A 23,051-nucleotide genomic window follows, 5' to 3' on the forward strand; every position below is an offset into this window, starting at 1 on the left:
ACTTCAACGGCATTTACAAGATAATAAGAAAGATTGCAAATAAATGAGCCATGGAGGCAAGTCAAAAAGCTAGAGTAATAGGAACAGAATAAATCCAACTCATTCAGAAAATAATACATGATAAAGAGTAGAAATCAGTGAAATAGGGAATGAAAAAAGAGTCAAGCTAATTATCAAAAGGAAAGCTAGTTTACTGGAAGCTTATTAGTATAAGCAAACTTCTGGCAACACAAATCAAGCAAAACAGAGAAATAATGAAAATTAATAATCTTGAAAAGTGAGGGAATCGCTTTAAGTAATTCCAAACAAAATAAAAATATGAAAATGTAGATACTTTAATGATAAGTACTGATGTTAAAAAATAAATTTAAATAAATATTTGAGAGAAAGTAAGAATCTAGAACACAAATCGATCTAAATAAAGACTATTAATATGAAACAGTAATAAAATATTCTGCCAAATAAAAACTCAGGAGTTGAGATTATTTTCAAGCAATTTCTAGTAATTCAACCCTTACTGATGTTTTGCTCAGAAAATATAAAATGAAAAGAGGCAGCCAAAATATTTTTGTTAAATTAGTTTAACCATAAGGACTATCCAAGATCAGAAGATCCAATTTAGAAGCCAAATCAAACTTAAATTTAAATCAAAATTTTAAATGAAATTCACTTATGAATAAAGATGTAGATATCCCATGTGAATATTAACAGATGAAATATAATAGTGTACTGGCTGATTTCTGAACATTCTCTTTATGATCAACAAAGAGCTGTTTCCAAAATGCCGTAATAGAAAAAAACCTACTGTGTTATTAAACCAAGTAAATAAAAAAAAAAGAAAAAAGAAAAATCTGGTAACCCGTCATAAAGATGATAGAAATAACTGTGACATATTCAATGCTTGTTTATGGTTTTAAATGTTTTAACGGAGTGGAAAACTGGATATAGAAGGTTAATTTTTTTTTTCCTGATAAAATGGTCATTTCCCTCAAAACATCTAGTCATTATCACATTTATTAAAGAGTGTTGGACTTGTTTCCTATAAAGTCATGAACAAGGATGTCCGTTTGCACCCACGCAGTTCAACCCAGGAATCGATACGATGACAACAAAAATAAAGGCAATGAAGGGTATAAATATTCCAAAGGGGGAGAGAGAAAATGGCCATTATTTGTAGAGAGTATGATTGCTTTTACGGAATCCATGCAGTTGGATCAATCAGCTACTAGAAACAACGGATAATCCCCCAAAGATTTGTGAATATATAATGAAGACATTCTTTCATAGCAGGAGCAGGAAAGGATATATAAAATAAGATACAATTTGCAGAATGGAGGAGGAGGGCACGGAGGAGGAGGAAGAAATTAACACATTAGTTCAACAAAACTAAAATTAGATCTCGAGTGGTAAACCGTGCCAGCTTATGGATAAGACAACACAGACGTGGAAGGAAATCTCTTCTTCCTAAAGGCGTCGCTCCGTTCAATACAACTCCCAACAAAGATGGCAGAATTTGGGGCGTGGATTCTAAATTATCCGTAAGAGAGGAGACACCTACACACGCAAAGAAAATGCGGAAGAAGAGCATAGGGCCGTTTCGTTCTCTGGGAGGCACTGCTGACCTCCTGCAGGAACCGACTGGTGCGTGAACCAAAGCAGATATAAAACACAGACTTGCCCTACGTGTATGTTTGTGGTTGATGTTGGGAAGTTGTACTCGGTTATTTTGGGGCAGACCCCTTTGAGATGGGACTCTCTTGCGCTCAAACCACAGTGCTCTCTGCCCAGAACCCATAGGGAACCACTTATGGTTTAGTCTCCCACAGGGGAAACCAAGGGAGGTCTTGGCAAGCCATCTGGAGGCAAAGAGAGACAAGACCATGCACCTACAATCTCCAGGTATGACCGTTACAACCAAAATGGGCATCCGCTAATTGTCATAAAAGCTCCATAATATGGCTACTCCGGGCTTAGTGAACTGCCCTGTGCTGGTTTTCCTTATATCCTGTCCTCCTTATTAATAAATACCTTTGTGTGACCTCTGTCCCGATTAGGATGCTGCCTGACACCCAATCACTGGAAAAGGAGACAATGTTTATATTACACGCTGAAAACATCGGTTCTCTGGAGGAAAAATAACACTGGTTCCCTATCTCACACCATATATAAGAAAATTAACTCTTTATCGATTAACAACGTACATATGAACTCTAACATTCCTAGAGAAATACGTAGGAGGACATCCTAGTGATGCTGGGGTAGAGGTCAGGCATTCTCAAATGGGTCCCACTTTGAAAAAGACAGAAGGGAGAAAGAAGAAAAAAAAAGTTGTGGGATTGTTGCTACGTCGAAACTATTGATTTTTGTTTCAAGAAGATCAGAAAGGAGGGATCGTGGGTAGGACACCAAAGAGAGAGAGATTGGCTACGTGCACACAAATGCTGGTTGACTGCTTAAACCAGAGTATGTTCACAGTCTTAGATGTAGGGGTCAAACAGGAGCAGGACATGGGGTCCTCATGGCTAGTGCTGCCCAAAGCATACAAAGCTGCCGGGCAGATTCCTCTTGCCTCTCCCAACATTTCTGTTCACACCCCTGTAAATGTTCTCAGCACACAACATGCCAACCATTCTTGTCATTATGTGAAATAAAACTGAGATGCTCCAAGGTAATTACACAAGGGAACTTGAAAGAAATAGGTTGCGAGACCACAGAAGATAATACGATTAAGACGTTTTTAATAAACAGAATCCCGCACAATGACTGTTTCCCCATATCGCGAAATATTATGCTATAATGCCATTTTAATGGCTAGTAAGCCATGCTTGTGTTGTACCTCTAATTATAGAACAATTTGTAGACCGTTGAAAATGGTTGTAGCCTTTCCCTCTTTGATTATTATTTTTTATTAGGATTATTATTATCATTGGTTATCGTAAGCACTCAACGGTTAAAATCCCTCTACATTCATCCTTTGGCACCTGTCCGATGACTTCTTGAGGATAGAATTCCTTCAAGCACCATGTATTTCAAGGCATTTTGCTACGTATTGTCATGTTGTCTCCCGAAAAACATGACCATTTGCAAACACTCCAGCTTTTCATCAGTGGGCGTTTCTCACAGCTAATGGGGTTTTTAATCATTGTGGTTTTAGGCGATGTTGGAGGGAACGCTTCTGTAGAGCACAACACCTACAGAGAAAACAGAAGGGACCTTCTCCAAGAAGGAAAAGAAACCCTTTGTCCAACATTTATGCCAAGATTCATGTATATTCTAACGGAGAACTAGGGTCTCGGTTATTAGCAACATGGAAGAGTCACGGGGACTGAGACACCCATTACTACTTCGGATGAATTTAAAAGGGAAGCGTGGCCAGCTATGGAAATGGAAAAGGATTGAAAACCAGGGCAAGAGACGGATAATCCACAATGCACCCAGGAGCTGCCTTCGAGGTCTGCATTTTGGAAGCAAGCTTGGGTGACCTTACTCACGGTTGTTTGATGAGGCCCTGCACACGTTTACTGGAAAGTAGGCAAAGAGCTACCCCTCCTTAGACTCCTTCCTCCCAAACATTAAATTCACAAATACCGGAGTGCTTTCTAGCAACATCTCTGGTTTACCCCCATTTTCTGCAACATGGCTGTCTTGCATTTAACAGACAACCACTGAGGAGTACGCAGGAGAGTTTCATGTCTCTGACTCTGAGGAAGGTCAGCCGACTTCCCCAGTCTCAAACCAGGACGGGCGGTCACTGTAGAAACGCGGAGTCTGTGATAAGCGCCTCTGGGCAAACATGTGCTCATCTTACAAAATCCAATGAGAGGGTCTTTTGAAGAAAACACACACTCAAAGCAAAATCATGTAGAAACACCCAAGCCTGGCCGTTTTTTGAATACGGAAATGTTGAAGAAAAAAAAATCTATTTGTCTTAGAAAACACAGCTTTCAATTCTATGCCAATTGGGGAAGAAGATACTGAATCTTTAAAATAATCCCTGGACCCAATTTCGTTCTAAAAATGTCGATTTTAACTGGATTTTTCCCTCGGCTCCTCCCGGATCAACATGACGTATTTTTTGCCACATGGAAATTCCATGTGGAACTGGAAATCGAAAGAGGTCCCCAATGTGAATATCATATTTTGTTGTTGCTGTTAAAATAAAATTTAAAAAAAAAAAAGGGAAGGGGTATCTTGTAAGACCAAGATGTTGCCCAAAGCAAGCACGCTTTGGACACCGAATGTTCTTTCCATTTTTAAGATTTTTGTGTTTTCACTTTCTCCCATTAAACTCTGCTGGTGAGCACATTAGTTCCGTTGCATGAGACCCTAATAAATCACTAGAGCTCTTTTCTACAGGCTGCTCTGTGAATGCGGCGACAACCATGTTAATTGTACATGAAAAATATATTAAAACTGTACATCATTTCTATTCTTGAGGACGGTGGGAGAAACAGCTCTAAAATAACAAACCAAACGGCCTTCCTCTTGTCCGGATGTGGCCAGAGGCTGTTATATTAAAAGCATAAAATTACCGGCTGTTTCCATCAATCAGGCCTTATTCTTTGGTTCTTGGATCTCGTTGAGGACATATAAAATGTATCACAATTTAATGTGAATGTTAATGACCGCTGATTTATTTCATGAAGCGCGCCGGAAGATTCTCTTTTTGTAGTGCACTCTTTAAGGTATTCCTGCGTGTGGCCCTTTCTCGACCAGTTGTGTATAAAAGGGCCAAACTATGTCTTTTTTACATCATTGTAGAGCTATAATGAGGGCATAGAGGGAAACGCTTATAGGGAATTGTGTATCACTTCCTAATGGCAATCGCTAAATTCTGCTTTCTATTCCATGCCATACTCAATAGTTTGCTTTTTCTACAAAGGATGAAACACTGATTTTTTTTTTTTTTTAAGCGTGTCTATAGAGAGAGACTCCCCTTTAGTCTTCTAGAGTGCCCAATACTCATAAAAATTGTTTACAGCCTAACTTAGGGAGCAGAACCAAACACTCCGTATATTTACCAACAGGCTTATTCATAAGAAATTAAAAATGGAAAGTCATTGGGACGCCTGGGTGGCTCCGTCGGTGAAGCGTCCACCTTCAGCCCTGGTCATGATGCCAGAGGTCCTGGGATGGAGCCCCGCTTTGGGCTCTCTGTTCAACGGGGAATCGGCTTCTCCCTCTACCCCTCCCCTCTGCTTGTGATCTCTCTCACTATCTCTCTCGCTCTCAAATAGATGAAATCTTAAATAAGAAATAGAAAGTCATTGAGAGAAAGGTCTCCTGCTTTCCCTGTAAGTGCTACTTTACCCTAAAAGAGGCCCCATTTCTTGATAAACCAGCTTGGCAAAGCCATCCCTTGATAAACGAACCCCCTGGTCAATTTGTTCGATAATCGAATCCATGCCCGCTTCTCTGATGGGTTTCAGAAATGAGATGTCATAACCTAAACAAATAAGTCTCCAGTGGTCAGAAACTCAGGCAGCCGGCCAAGATAATAGAGGGGCGAATCACCTCTCTGCAAAGTACATCGAATTATACCATCTCGATGCGGGCTCGGGCCGAGCTAGGCAAGTTAATGGATAACTGGCAGTCTGAGTAATTAATCTCCAGATGCAAATGAGAGCCTGTCATTTCGCTTCTTGAAAATATTCCTTCATGGGGCTCCAGCTGTCGACAAGATAACTCCCAAACAGGATCAATGAGGTAATACATGCAGATCGCCTACGACAGTGCCTGGCGCCTCGGCGCGCGGTCGAGAAATGCTGGCCTCTCTCCCTGACCCTGTCCCGCTACAGGTCAACTACCATTTGGTTCCACTCTGGTTCTGCAAGAATGGATCCCGGGGTGACCAAATGACAGATACTGTGAACACTGCACGGTCACTAAAATTTGGGAAAAAGTATATATTGATCCATGAGGATTACTGACTTGTTAAAAACTACGAGACCTAAACATAGAACATATAAGTAGATACACATTTCATTTTTTGTTGTTGCTCTTCATTACTCTGCTAGCAAGTTACATTAAGAATTCTTTTTTTTTAATTTTTTATTTTTTATAAACATATATTTTTATCCCCAGGGGTACAGGTCTGTGAATCACCAGGTTTACACACTTCACAGCACTCACCAAAGCACATACCCTCCCCAGTGTCCATAATCCCACCCCCTTCTCCCAACCCCCCTCCCCCCAGCAACCCTTAGTTTGTTTTGTGAGATTAAGAGTCACTTATGGTTTGTCTCCCTCCCAATTCCATCTTGTTTCATTGATTCTTCTTCTACCCACTTAAGCCTCCATGTTGCATCACCACTTCCTCATATCAGGGAGATCATATGATAGTTGTCTTTCTCTGCTTGACTTATTTCACTAAGCATGATATGCTCTAGTTCCATCCATGTTGTCGCAAATGGCATTGCTATCAAAGTACCATCCATCTTTTTCAAAGAAATGGAACAAATAATTCTAAAATTTATATGGAACCAGAAAAAACCTCGAGTAGCCAAAGGGATATTGAAAAAGAAAGCCAACGTTGGTGGCATCACAATTCCGGATTTCAAGCTCTACTATTACAAAGCTGTCATCATCAAGACAGCATGGTACTGGTACATTAAGAATTCTTAAAGAGACAACTGTTAAGACTTTGTTCCAGAAAGAGTAGAGTTGAGGTCCTGCCCATATACCAGCTTGAGATATTCTCCTGTGAAGACCCCATATACCGTGCAGCCCTGTGTTCAATGCACCAGCCCTGGGTTTGCTCCTAATGCCACACTTGCCTACAGCTGCTCCCTTAAATGATTTAAGAAGGTGATCTAGAACCTAAACACAGTATCTTTGAATGAGCCATGGACTACGTGTGTCTGCGGGGGTCTTGGGGGTCATGTAAAAATGTGAGGATAGACAGAGAACGTGTCACAAACCATCGAGCTACCAATGAGGGAGGCAGAACATCAACACAGAGCTCCAAGCAATGAGTGAAACCAGGCCAATCCGTCCTTCACACCAGGGATATGTCATAACACACAGCTCATCCTTTTTTTTATTTTATTTTCCTATCATAAATTATAAGAAAGCATTTAGGCATCCTTAGGCATTAATGTTTAGGAGCATTTAAAAATATTTCATTAAATGGATTTCTTGAGATAAACTTATGGTTCGAAACTTATGGACATTTCAAAAATGTTTTCACCCATAATGTTATATGGTTTCTTGAAAAACCGATGTAGCACTTGAGGAAATCACCTACCGAAAGAAGCCATGCAAGCACATTCTCTTTAGCACTGAATATTATTTTATTATGGCTTTGCTAATATTATCAGTAAAAGGGTGTTTGCTTTTATTAAAATTGCATTAATAACTCTTAAGAAAATTACCTGGGAAACTCTCAAAGACTTAGAGCTGAATTCTGCTTTTTCTTTTTATATATTGAGCAGTTTAGGTAAAGGATGAACCAATCATGGTTTTATGTTTCCCACTTGTGACTTGGCACTTTGGAGAGCTAGGAGGTGCACTCACTGATAGAAAAAGCACACGCTTTTGTCCAAAGTGGCTGCTGTTAAAAACTCACACTCTGAATTCCAACTGACACCATCTTCCTTACCCTCACCACCACCACAAAAGTCATCCTTGGCATCCTCATGGCTATCCTCATCAGCGTCCATCATCTCCATCATCACCATCAACATCATCATCGTCATCAGCACCCCTGCCAGGATCACATGACCATCACCATCACCACCATCATTGTCATCATCACCAACTTCAACACCATCATCAACACCACCAACATCATCAGCAGCAGCAGCACCCCTGTCAGGATCACATGACCATCACCATCACCCCCATCGTTGTCATCATCACCAACTTCAACACCATCATCAACACCATCACCATCATCACCCATCATTGTCATCATCACCAACTTCAACACCATCATCAACACCATCACCATCATCACCCATCATTGTCATCATCACCAACTTCAACACCATCATCATCACCATCACCATCATCATGACCACCATGTGGTCATTATCATCTCTCTCATCATCTTACCATCATCACCTTCATCTCCATTATCTCTTTCACCACTATTATCAAAATCGTCATCTACTATTATTACTTCTACGACCACGATTACGGTCTATGTGTATCTATTTATGGGTTGGGACCATTGTTCTGTCAGGGCTTTGCTTAAAATTTGATTTTTAGGCTCTATAACTAAATCCCTTGTTCTGTGTCTTTTAACTGCCTATAGATACACTTTGCAACTAGCTGCTCTTAGAGGTCACTCCAGAAATTTACCTTGGTCTGTGCTATAAGGACCACAGTTTAATGGATTTCATGTTTTTTTTTTTTCTATTTTTTTCTAATGGCAGAAAGGAGTATTTGTCTATATCTTGTTTAACAATGTTTCAGGCCCAATTTTCTGAGCCCATATTTATGACTATTTTTCGTATCATTAATCCTATCACTAACCATGTGTAAAGCATCCTATAGTTAATATACAAACATATCTTGTAATGACTACAGTATGACACAATCTTTGACCATAAGTTGTTAAAATTCAAATTCTTGAGGCTCAGAACTCAAGAGTCAGGAGTAGTTTGGGTGGAGCTCTAGGAGTCTGCATATAAAGAAGTTCCTGGTGAGTTTGAGAACCACGATGCTATGGTGTCCAACACTGGACTCAGACATTCCATGCATTAACTAGAAGATACCCACATGACATCACGAGGATTTCCCTTTACATTAAGGGTTAGCAAAATTTCCCTACAAAGGGTGGGATAGTAAGTATTTTAGGCTTTGTGGGCCATATGCCTCTTTTGCAGCTGTTCGACTCTGCCATTGTACTGTGAAAGCGGCCACAGGAATTAGGCACAGTGGGTAATATGTTCCATTAACCTTTACTGCAAAAACAGGCAGGAGCATGATGGATTCCTCCTGAGTTATATTGTCCCCTCTTGTTTTACATATCTGACAGGAAGTGAGGGCCTCTTTTCACTGAACACTCATCCTTGTTGGGTTTCTCAGTTTTCATAAGATCACATCTGACCAGCAATCCCTGTAGCTTAGTGGATGATGGGATCATGACACCATGCAATTAAGTGACCACAACAGTGACTGTACTTTGGATCAGTGGCTGAGCCAAGACTTCAAATATGCTCGCTCAGTCTCTTAAACCTTGCACGGCCAAAAGAATCAATACTAACATCAGGCTCCAGGCTCCATCCTTGACGACGTGGTCCCCTCCATCTGAAGTTCCCCTAACCCACCAATTTGGCCAGCTGCTGTCCCTCAAAGTTCTCCTTGGCCTGTTCTGAACTCTAAGTCAGAAATATATTCCTCCGAGATGTTCTCCTGTCTCCCCGAAGGGTCACATCACAGCACAGATTACAAAACAGTAATTCATTCTGGTTCATTATCTATCTCCCCCACCTTTCCTCCCTCCCCTGTATGACCTGCAAGGGAAAAGATGGTACTACATTCAGCAAAATGGACAGACTTTGAACATGCTCAATAAGGACACAACGAATGAATAAATTTAACAGACAAGCCAAAAAAATGCAATGAAGTAAGGGTCTTGAGGGTACCTAGTTGTCTTGACAGAGTTGCACAAGAATGGAAGACCAGTTTTACCACCATCCTGAGAACCCACCCATCTCTTACTTTCAGAGAAGCCCAATGAGCAGAGGTAGCCAGCCACTGAGTGGGATACCCGGTGCTTCTTGCAGAATTCCCTAGATGCGAGCTTGTCAGCCATTTGCCCAGTGCCCTACAATGCAACACTCACCAAGCCCTTCCCCCTGTTAAAGGTTTGGGCTGAGAATTATTCAAATTCAGTTTCATTACCCCTAGGTCTACTCTCCACATTGGATACCTCTTCCGTAAAGTCAACCTATTAGCTGGAATGCTTCAGGGAAATAGTAGAGACAGTCGGTTACGCTCTGTCCTAAACAGGGAACGTTTTCTACCTGGAGTTACAGCTCACGCTACCCCTGCACTGCCACCAGAGGCCAGCTTCCAGATCAAGATGTCCCTCCAGTGCAGCTCCCAATGTGGTCCTGCCCCAGCGTTGCCTGAATAAAAATTTCCTCATGGGCAAGATGTTCCTGTCACTTTATCATCACTCTATGTCCCAAAGGGTCCCCATGCTTAAAAAACAACACCAACAACAACTCATAAACAAGGTTTCCCATTTCCAAATCCTCAGAGTTAAAAAGGAAGAACTATCCGGGGTAGCGCTTTCCTGCCCCTGAAGCAATACCATTTCTTGTCTCGTTTCTATCCCAAATATGAGTGAGGGCAGTGGACATTGATGGTTTTTGCCTGCTTAGCATCCTGTTTTCCTTTGGGGACCTACGTTGCCCACATCAGCCCTAGGGTAGGTACTGTTGGACTCACCCATCCCTCCCCCCATTCGGAAATGTATGCTCACCAAAGCCATGCTGATCCAAGGGTAATTTTCCCCCTAGATTTGGAAACTGGTTTGAGTTGGTCTTTGATCACAAACTGGATGGTGGAATCATCCCCAGGCCAATGTGATCCTCTGAGATCAAGGGTGACATCACAGGGACATGCTGGTGTCCAATTTTTTTTTTTTTTTTTTTTTTGGCCTTACATGGAAACAGCATCACAGAGACCAAATAAAGCCAATGATAAACCAAAAATGCCAGGTTACTAATAGCAATGATTCAGACCCAAATCCAGGTGGCTTAAAACTACAGGAACTTATTGTCCCATCATGTTGTAGGACAACTCTGTAAGTTCACATCCAACCTGCAATACTGTGCTACAATTAATTCCTCTTGATATCTGAAATTACAGAGTCAGCAGGGTTGATTACTTGACTAGAGTCTGGGGGACCATGATGTGTCTGTCTGTCTCTCAGTTCTTAGTGTCTGGTGGTTTCCAGGGACCCTTGGTGCTCCCTGTCTTGGAGATCCATCCCTCATATCTCTGACTCCGTCTTCACATCATGTTCTGTCCATGCGTCTCTGTCTGTCTTCCTCTCTGTGTCTCTTCTTGTAAGGACACCAGTCGTAATGGATTTCGTGTCCTTCTTAATACAGTCTGACCTCATCATACCTTGATTACATCTATTAAAAACCTTAAACCCAAATAGGCTGACATTCATAAATTCCAGGGATTAGGACTTCAGCATATCCTTTTGGTGGGGCGGGGGAACACAATTCAACCCATAACACGGGTCAACTCAAAAACCCTTTGACAAAAGAAAAGTTTGAAGGATTAATCGGTATGTTATGATCTGCAAGGGTTTTTAAAAGGTTCTAAGTGATGTTTTGTAGCCTTAGAATAACTATTGGGAAGCTCATGGACCCCAAATTTTCCTTGGGTCCAGACCTCATAATGTCTCGTCAGAGATCATCTAATGTCAATGATGTTAGTGTTGATGACAGTGAAGACAACCACCACAGGAAGAGTAGCAAGAAAGCCTTCAGTAGAGCAAATGCTGGAGAAAGCTCATTTCCTCCTATGTCTAGAGAAAGCCTTCAAAGACAATGATTCTTCTCATTTCAATGATTCTAACCCATGAACTTCAATTAATTTCTTGGAAAGGATTCCTGCACCATTAAATCAAATCTTACTCGATGATATTTAAAAGAAGGCAAGGCACATCTTCCTCAAAACTACAAATCAATTAGCCTCTTGGCCTTCCTATGATGATTTTAAGCTGCCTTCCCGGGCTCAGTGTTTTAGGGAAACGTCAGCAAACAGACGTTGGCCTGGCTGCAATTGGTAGGGATGATGTGGGTCAACATCCCGTGGCGGGATCTCAGCCACAGCTGCCGGTCACTTCGCCCTGGTGTATTCATTCTGTCTTGGGAAGCAGAGGGGTCCAGTTTTCTACTACTTCTTAAATCTTGCTGGAAAACTACCTCTTTAAAAAATTAGGGGAATGTGGGACTTTCAGGCACAAGAGAGAGAAGCCAAGATCTTCATACATTTTCCAGAGAAACAAAAAACAATTTAACGTCAACTCTGGGTATATTTAGGATGTATTTTGTGATAGAGAAGAAAGGTGTGGCTAGTGGTGGACGTCGGCTGTGATCACGGTTCCCAAGACCTCCATATAGGAACAAATCATCCGTGGTCAGTGTAGGTGCTGTGAGCTAGGGAGGAGAACGGGAGGGTCTCAAAGCCACTTGCAGGAGGAAGTGAAACATGCAGAGGAGGTTTGCAGAAGATGCCACTGAAAGGGCTTATCTTCAAAGATTTGGCAAGCAACAGAATGAGAAAAAGCAGTCTTTCAAATTTCTGCGGATCTGTTGGTAGCGCTTTCCTGCGTAGATGTCAGCAACCCTCTGGAACAATGAAGTGAGCTCTCTCCTAGAACCGCCAACATCCTTCTGGGCCAGGTTCAAACCCATGGCTTCGCATTCATTTATCTGTGCTGTGCATCCCGGCCGACACACAAGGCATCCCTCCCATCATTCTCTGATGTCCCCTAGTCTACTGGGCATCTGCATCTTTGTGATGCATGTACTGCTTGTCTCTCGTTACCAGACCAATGACAGCGGGGACTTTGTTTTGCTGGTGATCGTCTTGCTTTGTGAGTTTCAGCGTTGCTCCTACCAATGCCACTTTGAAGATGGTTTGGTGCAGGGAGGTACTGGGAATGTATCTGGGGTCTTGGGGTGGTCCCTGGCAGCTTGGCTATGGTTCCTGGTCTGTCTCTCTCTCTGCTGGGTGTAGATAAAGGCCAAGAGGCAACGTCCAGAGCACAGAAGATGCCTGGCAATACTTGTAGGAAGTATAAATGATTGCAGCCTGCTGGAGGTACAGATTGGTAAAATAACATTTGCATTAGAACCCTACGAACACGCAGAAGGATGCACCATCTCTGTGTAGGGCTTCAGAGTGTCATGGACAGGGCCGTTCCAAGTTGCAGAGGACTGGGGATGGAATGAGCCCTTCAGATCCCCCCTCGTGGAGGTCTTTATCATCCTGGGATGGACATCCTGCTCACTTCCATCACTGACTACAGAAGAACTCTGACAGTGATAGTCAACATGCCAAAAATCCCTTTCTTTTAGGAAAAAAATAAAAAAGGATGTGGTTAGCTGGTTGGTTCAGTGGGTTAGGTGTCTGATTTTGGCTCAGCTCATGGTCCGGGGCTCCTAGGATTGAGCCCTGCTCAGGCTCCATGCTCAGATCCTGCCTATGTTGATATATTTTAAACATTTAAATTTTCTCGGGGAAGATGCTGTTCTCTCTCTACGCTCTGCTGCTGCTTTTGAATCTAAAGTCTTTTTAAATAGACAAAATTAATATAACTTTGTTGCGTATTATCTGGATACACGACAAAACAGAGTGATGAACGTTTATCAGTAGTTAAAAAGCTGGGAGAAAAACAGAAAGCTTTTAATAAAAGATCTTTTTTTTTTTTTCCTTAAATTTCTGGGGATAAAAGTATTCGATCAGAACAGAACCTTACGTTCTTTGGATTTAATCTCACTGCACAGTCTGCTGAGAAGAAAAATCTTGCATTAGAATTCCGGTTATGAATCCCACAATGTCAAAAATGTAACCAAGCAAAAACACACAGGTGTATACTGGGTATTGACCCCAGAGATCCAGATGCAGTGAAAAGAAGGGCCATCTGTACCCCAATGTTCATAGCAGCAATGGCCACAGTCGCCAAACTGTGGAAAGTACCAAGATGCCCTTCAACGGACGAATGGATAAGGAAGATGTGGTCCATATATGGAGTCCATATGTGGTCCACATATGGAGTATGATGCCTCCATCAGAAAGGATGAATCCCCAACTTTTGTAGCAACATGGACGGGACTGGAAGAGATGATGCTGAGTGAAATCAGTCAAGCAGAGAGAGTCAGTTATCATATGGTTTCACTTATGTGTGGAGCAGAAGGAAGAACATGGAGGACATGGGGAGATGCAGAGGAGAAGGGAGTTGGGGGAAATTGGAAGGGGAGATGAACCATGAGAGACTGTGGACTCTGAGAAATTATCTGAGGGTTTTGAAGGGGCGGGGGGTGGGAAGTTGAGTGAACCTGGTGGTGGGTATTATGGAGGGCACGTACTTCATGGAGTGCTGGGTGTGGTGCATAAACAATGAATCTTAGAACAGTGAAAAGAAATTTAAAAAATTAAAAACAACAACAACAACAACAACAACACCCAGGTGCGTGTGTTCAATGTTCAAAGTTAGATTATATGATCAATGTACCTTTCTATGGTTTTGTTAGGTTTTTAATCTCTCCCTCCTTCCCATTTTTGCACTTTTTATGTCTTGGCCCATCTAGAAAAGCAATGAACAATGAGATTACTTTGGAGGGAGTCAGAAACCATCTTGTTGCACACAACGTATGTGGGTATGCCTTCTGTATTTGTGTCTGGATTGGTGGAAAAATTTCCATTGTGGGTCCTCAATGGAAAGTATCTAGGTACAGATTACCTGTCCTTTAAAAATAATAATAATAATAATAATAATAATAATAATAATAACTTGAACTCACAGATCCCTTTGTGAACCTTGAGTTTTGTCGGGGCTTAATCATTTTCCAAGCAAAGAGGTTGTATTTCCTTGTATCATTACTTGGACCGGTTCGATGCCTTGTGTACGGGAAGGGCAGAGAGTCATTTTTCAAATCAATGATTTTAACTTTTTTCTTTTCTTCAAATCAATAATGTTTAAGGGAGTGAGATAAAAGGGCTCTCAGGAGAGTCCGGAGTGAAAGACGGAAGAGAAGACAAAGAACCGGAGCATGGAGATGAGATCTGGAGGTGACGTGGCTTGAGGTAGGACGAAAGTCCGTGAACGCGTAGAACGTGGATGGGGTGTGACGGGAACACTGGATGAGCGGATCGAGAGATGAGTAGGTCTCAAATGGGATAGGAGCAGAATGTAACTGAAGGCATCAATTTTAGGAAGAAAGAGGGTTAATGAACATTTTCTTATCTTGAGGAAACACACCACGAAATCTCCCTTGATTGAGAAGTGTCAAAACTTCACATGTTCCTTCCCTTTTTGATCAGAACACCTCCCATCCCCCTCCAGGGCAGACTGGAATATTGTGTTCAGGAACATGCCCATCAGACAAGAGGGGGTTCTGCTTAATGGGACATCAGAGGACTTGGGATTTCAGCGAAGACAGAACAGTCCAGTAGTTCCCGTGTTCAAGTTTACTTTTCCAAAACTCATAACACATTTGTTCTTAATTGAACTGTGGGTATCTCTTGCTGGCTTTCCTCGAACACCTTACACACACACACACACACACACACACACACACACCCCATATACCTTCACTTGCAATATCCACATATGCAATCTAATAGGCATCCTTTTCCATTTAAAAAAAAAAAAAAAAAAAAAAAAGAACTGCTTCCAGTTTGCAGAAACCTATTTCTCTGAACCGACATGCAGAATATTTGATGGAATTAATAAAATAGAGACTCCTCATCTCCCTTTATCTTAACAAGTATTAGTAGGGGATGAGATCGCTCAGACTCTTCCTGCATGGTCGCCTGCAGGTTCTGTGTGGGATCTGTAGGTCGGATTCATGTACAAAGGGTCACTGTTTGGCATCTCACACACCCTCCGTGGCCCTTGAATCCAAAGCTAAGGAAGTCTCTCCTTCTGTCCATGTTTACTGTACTTTCGACATTGACACACGAAGGACAACAGTTCTTATAGACAAAGGACGAACATAGAACAAACCCCACAAATGCAACGTGGCATAGAACCAAAACACACGCAGGAGGAAGGCAGAGACCTACTCCCAACCAGCGCACCCGAAAGACAGAATCTTCCGGTGAACGATCATATAAGGAGATTGATATTAAATTCACATGAAATTAAATGGGCAATGTATGGACCTTTTCCATTTCATCATCATTTCTATAATTAATATTGTTCATCACAATTTATAATGATGCAGTGGCTTCCTCCAAAATTGGTATAACCCCAAACAACATTCAGAGGAGGTACATCAGGAGTGTTATTATCACTAATAACCGAGGTCACTAAATATCGAGAAGGGTGACCATCTCAGCCAAGATGGCACAGAAAATAAATGACCGTGTCCGAACTAGTGGTATCAGTCAGCAACAAATAAAGTTATTCAGTGTCCCGGAGGCAAGGCTGTGCAAGGAAATCATCAGCCAATTGTTGCGAAGGGACAGATTCGAGCAGACCAGTCCCGTGCCCAGTTTTCATCTTAAATGCGTTTTTTGCAACATTGTTTATGGTACACACCATATGGCGAGTTGGATTTTTGACACATTGTACGTAATTGAGACTTGTCCTAATGGTGAGAAACATTTAAATTGCAAATGGGATGGAGTTAGAGTTCATCTGATGGGAAGTAAGGGACCGGTCTCTTCTTAGGAAAAGATTTGGCTCTATTTTCCAAACATGTATAATTCGGACTACCCAAATAGTATTTGGGTAGTATTCTTCACATACATGATTGCTCAACACTCCATAAGGGTATGATTCTACATTCAAATGGGTGAAAACTTTTGAGCTGGGGGAGAGACGCCTGTGATCAGAAACGTACTCCAGTCAAACCGTCGTCACAAAATGCTAAATTCCTTTCAATGAACCCCTGTTGGGCAGATATTTGTTTAATCGTCTTCCATAATTCTCTTCCCTTAAAAACGACGTCTACACAACGTCAAACATCCAGGTGACACATGAAAATGGCAATCACCGAACTGTCTTCCCGTCGGTTGCCTGCTGATGTGGATTGGTTCAAACGTCTGTCTCGCTGTGCTAACTCACTTAGATTTCCCTTTGTCGGCTGGATTCTGCCACTGTCTGCATACAATTGGACTATCTGGGACTTGATGAGAAGAGAAAGGAAATTAATTTCTCCTTTATCTCACGTAACCCAAAAAAAAAAAAAAAGAGAGAGAGAGAGAGAACACTATTGTCTTTGGATGTTCTAAGACACTCTTCTAAGAAATGAATTTTAAAGCTTACTTGATGATTAATTTCTGTAGCTCACATAGGATGCTGAAATTCATTTCACAACTGTGGCTGAAAACGACAAAGCTTAGGAATATTATATGTGCTGCCGAAGCGAGCACCAAAGCTTAGGAATAAAACAGAGCAGAATAACTCTCTGCTCTTAGGGAAAAAAACAAAAAAAAAACAAAAACAAAAACAAAAAAAACTGTATTCCCTCTAAATTCTCTTTTATTAAAACCACACTCAGTCCTGTCAGAAATGATGGTCTCTTGTTCCCGTTCCTTAAGCTGAATCCTCCACGATTACAGTAAATAATTATGTTATAGAGAAGAAACATGTACTATGCATTGGATTAATGCTTATATGAGACCCCATACGCACAAGCAATTTTGCTGATACATTCTGGTTCCCTTTCTGACGACTGATTACATTCTGCTAACATCAGACTACAGAGAGGTTACGTGGGCAGGATACGGGAGTAAATCACTTTATATGGATTAATGACTTAACCTTCCTCCCAGCACATCTCAGACACACAAGGAAAAGGGAGGGGGGTGACCTACAAGCCAAGTGACCAACCTGCAGTCCCACAGCTTCTGAGGGGACAAGATAGCATTTTTAAACCAAGCAGGCATGGTTTTAGAGCTGTTCCTCTAAGCTCTAGAGGAGCAGCGAGGAGGGAACCAACTTTATGTTAAAGAGCATGAAGAATCAAAGAAAACAAGAAGCATCACTCTGGCCAGAATACATCAGATCTTGAGGTCTAGAGAGGAAGACGGGGGAACCCAAAATATTTTGCTAGCATAGGAGCATGTAGGACAAGAAGCCATTTAGAGATACAACTGCCATTTTGAGTGACATTTAATGGATGTAAGAGGATGGCATGGACGCTTTGCTGTAGGTCATTCATGGACATTGGTTCTGGAAATTTCTTTTAGGTGCCTGGGTAAATTTAAGTGTCCCTTTAGCACACCCCTATGTAAAAATTACCATATTTAGTAGGATTTGCCCTAACACTGTGATAACCCAGTGGGGAAAAATGTTGGGTGTATGCGCTATAGATTTAAGGTCTCAAATCTGCAAAGTGTCACCCCACAGACTGGAACCCATATTGTCTTCCTGGCACCCGTGCAGGAAAGCTGCTGTTTTAAAGAACAGGCATTAAGAAAAGAGGGTTTTTCTGTCAGTAACTCTTGAGCTTGAAAGAGAAGCAAAGAAGAGTGTCAGAATGGGTTTGGGTTCCAAAGGCTCACCATAAAACAGTTTTTCAGCGATGACTTTGGTTTTGATTAGGGTAGAGACTTGACTGTGCCTTTTAAATAGGTGTGTAACACACTGCCACAAACGTTGGGGGCGTCCGACAGCAGCCAACGGGTATTATCTTACAGTTTTGTAAGTCAGAGTTGCACAGGGCTAAAATCAAGATGGCAGGCATGATGGGGCAGCTTTCTGGGGCCCCCATGGAGAATCCATTTCCTGGTCTTCTCTAGCTTCTAGAAGCTGCCCACAGTCATTGCCTCTTGGCCCAATGCCATCCTCAAAGTCCAGAAGGTTTGTTGTGTCTTTATAACATCGTTGGCACACTAGCTCTGGTGTTGTGGGTCTCCCTGTTCCACAATCCAAGGTCTTTGTTCTTAAATACCTGGCTAATCCAACACCCACCCCCTTGACGGTCAAGTCAACTCATGAGCAAATACAATTCCAGCGGCAAACTAAATTCATTCCCCCTTTGCCACGGAAGATCACAGTGTGACCGGTTCCAGGAATCAAGCTGGACACCCCTTGGAGCAGTGCATATGCTGCCTCCAAGCGTCTGTCTCCCCAAATGAGGAATGCTTGTGTCTGCTGCCCTCATGAATGTCTACACCATGCCTGGCACATAGTAGATACTTGGCACTGTTCTTGGCAGCGACACTTCGTTGTGCCTGATGAAGTTGTGCCGAAGAAAGATCTAAAATCCTGTTGTGTCGGAGCAGAATTCTCAATTGCAAATCTAAAACAGGGTGGTCTACACTGTTAAGTAAATGCACTGATAGGAATTAAGACAGCCCACAAAGGGAGGTCTTTGGAGAAATCAGCATGACGCCGTGATTTCAATAGGTTATGAAGGATGAGGAGTTTCATTCAGTAAGTGATTAACCAATAATTTTTCCCAATAATTAAATACCTAAAGCTCCATACTGATTCTCAAATGGATGCAAATGTTTAAAAAAAGAAAAAAAAGGGATGAAAAGAAGCCAGAAAACTCATAACAACAGGCTGTGATGTGTTGTTTGTACAAACACGAGGCACGTACCTTGACTCACCAGCAAAACGCCGACTTATAGGAAAACAGACTCTACCTGGGTTTCTGATTCTCTTGTCACGATCGTGCGAGACACTGTAGGCAAAGGCGCTCTGAAAAACCCGAAAATGTAAACAGGTGGCCCCGGGGTTTTTTTCTTAACATTCCATGGGTTTTCCATGGGATCACCCTTTCCCTCTTTATGTTCCCAAATTCCTACTTAAGACAGAACCACAAGGAAATGGCCACGTTGTTTATGGTTTGGAGCCACAGGCTTGCCTACCCATACTGGTTCTGTAATCAGGGAGGCTATTGAGTTTTGTCCCTGAGGGTGGTCTCCATCTGCCCAGCCTCTGTGGAGAAGCATGCTGTGGAGCACCTGGGGAGCCGCAAGGGGAGCATGTCCCATCGGCGGCTCCTAGACACTGGGGTTGATGATGAGAAAGACCAAAACCCAGATGCCTTCTGCAGAGACACGTCTCCCTGGGTTTGGGCGCACTGAGCCTTGTCCACATTTCTGCACGAGGCAACCACCAATGTGCCTCACCCCCGGTGTGTCAAGAGGGCATCCGTGGGTCCCTCTAACTGCTGAACATTGCATTCAGACCTAGACCTACAAGGTAAATGGGGTGATCTCTTAGCATCACGACGAGGGCCACCCCCCACCAGAGATTACTCACGTTATAAAGCCCCAGCTTCCCATTTCTTTCTCCGTGCATCCTCTGAGATCCCAGTAACTCAGCCCTGGCCTCGTGTTTCAAGACACCCTCTACCAGCTACCTTGGACCATTTACGTGCAGGAAAAATACAATATGGTGGCACCATTGCAACTCGGGGAGATCGTGGGACATGCAATCCCTTCTTTAAGACCTCCAGCCAAATCCTAATGGAAAATCATTCTCCAAGGACTCAAGGAAAAGAAAAATTGAATTTCTCCCCTAGAAGTGACAAAGGACACAGTGCAGTTTCTACAGTAGATGAGTTCCATGATTCCTGTAAATCCCTGCTTTTAATTCCAGGAAGATTTACTTTCTAGGCTTCTCTCTCTCCTTGCCTAAAAATAGCATGTGCAAATGGTAAATGAGAAATGTGTTTACATTACAGTACAACTTTAGTCTGGTTAGCCTTTCTAAAAACTGTTTTTAATTCGAAACCTACACAGAAGAGATTATTGAATGTTACCACCGTTGCATGAAATTGATAAGTCAGACATCATTGTTTTGTTTTGTTTGTTTTTTACAAATTTTCACTGCTATGTTATTGAAAACAAAGGAGACATTTTGTTCAAGCAAGCACATTATTTCCAAATATAGCCAGAATCATCTAAGGACACCCATTTGCCACGGATCGCTGTGAATATTGGAAGGAAACAAGGTGCACATTGATGTTAATAACACAGATTCTACACAATGAAAGCCATCCGTTTTATGAAATGTGCCTTGCCTGTGTAGTTAAGACAATGAGTGGTTTTCCTTTGAAGACTCAAAGGAGGGAGGGAGGGAAAGACAGGGAGAAGGAAGCAAGGAAGGAAGGAAAAGAGAGAAGGAAGGAAGCAAGCTAAAATCTTAAGTCGTTAAAGCAAAAAAAAAAAAAAAAAAACCCTGTTTCATAACCTTCAGTTTGCTAACTTGGGCATGACAATGTTCTTAATTCTATTGTTTTCTCTAGATTTTTCTGTAGATTTCATCTTTCTTTATAGACGATGTAACCCTTTATGCAGACACGGGTGATCAACTAGAACGAAACACTGTAACACGCTGAAAAGGCAAGGCATGATAGTAATTAAGTCATTAACTATAGCACTGTCCATTTCCTAGATGCCCAATAAATACGAGTGTCATAATTTATACGTTAGGGCAACAGCGGCATTCAGAATACGAAGAAAGAACAACCAGGTTATAGAAGATGAATCCCACACAAGACATTCTAAAAGCCTGCTGGCCGAACTGACCTCCAAGTGTTTGAAGGATGGACTTACCATCTTCCGTGGGCACGTAGATGTTTAAGTAAAGGCAGTCTTCATTCTGATCTTGCACGTAGGTCATTAAAGTATCCAGATTGGCAGTAAACCAGATGGGCAGCATATCGTGCAATAAGGACCTCTCATCGAGATGCTGGGGGCACACAGCCGCGAACTGGGTGGCGTTGCGAACTCCAGTCCATGAAGAAGGGGGCTCCGGGGGCTGAAATCGCCTCTCTCCAGTAGGGGGCGAGGCATAGGGGACCCCCAAGTACTGTTCCACTGGACCCAGAATCTCATTGGGCAATGGTGTTCTTAGGCCCCGGATTTTGCCATAATTTGTGTTGACGACCGGGTACTGGGCTTGGCTGTCGATGAGCGTGAAGCGGATGACAAGGGCCGTTATCCACAGGAGAACATTGGAGTTCAGCATGACGCAGACAGGCGTGAAGAACAGCGGCACCCATAACAGTCCCTTGGGTCTCGACATTGTTCACTGCCACATCCGCGGGGCTGTGTGTGACACGATTCCAAGCAAGCAAAGCCGGGAAGCAAGCCTGCAGACAGAGAGGGCTTTCTGGGGAGCAAAAGACCCAGGAGAGGAGCCCCGGCGGTGAGTCATAGACAGAGCCCGAGGTTAAGGACGCACCCAGCTGTTTTCTCAGGAGCCCATTGCGGGAGAGAGCAGCACTCTCTTAATCCTGGGAGGGAATTCCAGCAAGTGTGAGGCTCGAAGATGCGGGGACCATCCAACACGTCCCAAGGACAAGGATTCCTTAGGAAAACTCCAAGGCAGAGTAGTCCTCCTACTGGGGAAAGAAAGCAGATGAGAATAATGAAGCCAAGGGAAGGTATGCTACCCACATCTCTTCCGTGCAGCGCCCAACATCATTCAATGAAATTCTCATTCAGGATGAATCCGTCCACCCATGTCTCCACGGAGAAAAATCTAGCAGAACAGGACTTGCCTTCATTCTCACCAGGCACCCCATTACCTGGAATGATGCATGACGTTTAGAAAATGTTCAACAAGTCTCCATTGAGTTAACAAACAGATCCCCATTTGTTATACCTGTTGTTCAGATGACTGTAGTGATGGCTCCCAGTTTCACTCTTTGCAAAGACTAGCCCCAAAACAGTGTTTCTCAGGTGTCTAAGGAAACTGCCACTTCTCCCTAAGGGGATATAGGCATGGAGCCTAGCAATATTGTTCAGTAGGAGAGGAAGAGCCATGTGGGACCGGACCAAACTGGCTTTATGACGTGTAGATAATCGTCAGATATGCAAGGGAGCAAGAGAGTGTTGGCTCTGGATTCTAATCCTTTTGGGGTATTCTGTGACATACACCATTAGGCTACACAGATCATCACCCTGAAGTGTCCCCTCCTCATAAAAACGGAACAAGACAAAGATTGCACAAGACGTAATACGTCCCACCAGAACATCATTCCCAGGTAAAATTTTCCAAATGACCATCCTGGTTTTCACCTAAACCATCTACAGTAAACCTATCAGCTCTCAGCCCATTTCATTTATTTTTGTTTGCTTGTTTTTGTAGCCCACTTAAATTTTTTTTAAGGTTTTATTGATTTATTCGAGAGAGAGGGCGAGCATAAAAGCAGAAGGAGAATCAGGTCCTCCATTGAGCAGAGAGCCCAACGCGGGGCTCGATCCCAGGACTCCAGGATCATGGTCTAAGCTAAAGGCAGACGCTCAACCAAATGAACCACCCAGATGCCCCACGCAGCTCATTTTAAAGTCTAGTGGTACGTTGGAGCTACCCTCCCACTGAGTGTAATCTCCCAGACTTGTCAGAATGTAGATCCTAGGATTGTGCCTAGAGA

The 23,051-nt window shown here is 42.6% G+C and overlaps 1 protein-coding gene across 6 annotated transcripts in view; it reads right to left on the bottom strand.

Annotated features, from left to right (window-relative positions):
* NLGN4X (neuroligin 4 X-linked) overlaps window positions 1-23,051 on the bottom strand; it is a 296,820-nt gene that overhangs the window by 202,432 nt on the left and 71,337 nt on the right. For 5 of the 6 annotated variants that reach the window (XM_004768293.3, XM_045089266.1, XM_045089268.1 and 2 more), the window contains exon 4: window positions 21,226-22,016. In XM_004768293.3, the coding sequence (XP_004768350.1) occupies window positions 21,226-21,697 (472 nt within the window). In that variant the 5' untranslated portion in view covers window positions 21,698-22,016. The remainder of the gene's footprint in view (window positions 1-21,225; window positions 22,017-23,051) is intronic. The other variant, XM_013064453.2, reaches the window with a different exon arrangement.

The sequence above is a fragment of the Mustela putorius genome, unplaced genomic scaffold, assembly GCF_011764305.1.
Source record: "Mustela putorius furo isolate JIRA1106 unplaced genomic scaffold, ASM1176430v1.1 tig00003836_pilon_pilon_pilon, whole genome shotgun sequence".
Lineage (NCBI taxonomy): Eukaryota > Metazoa > Chordata > Mammalia > Carnivora > Mustelidae > Mustela > Mustela putorius.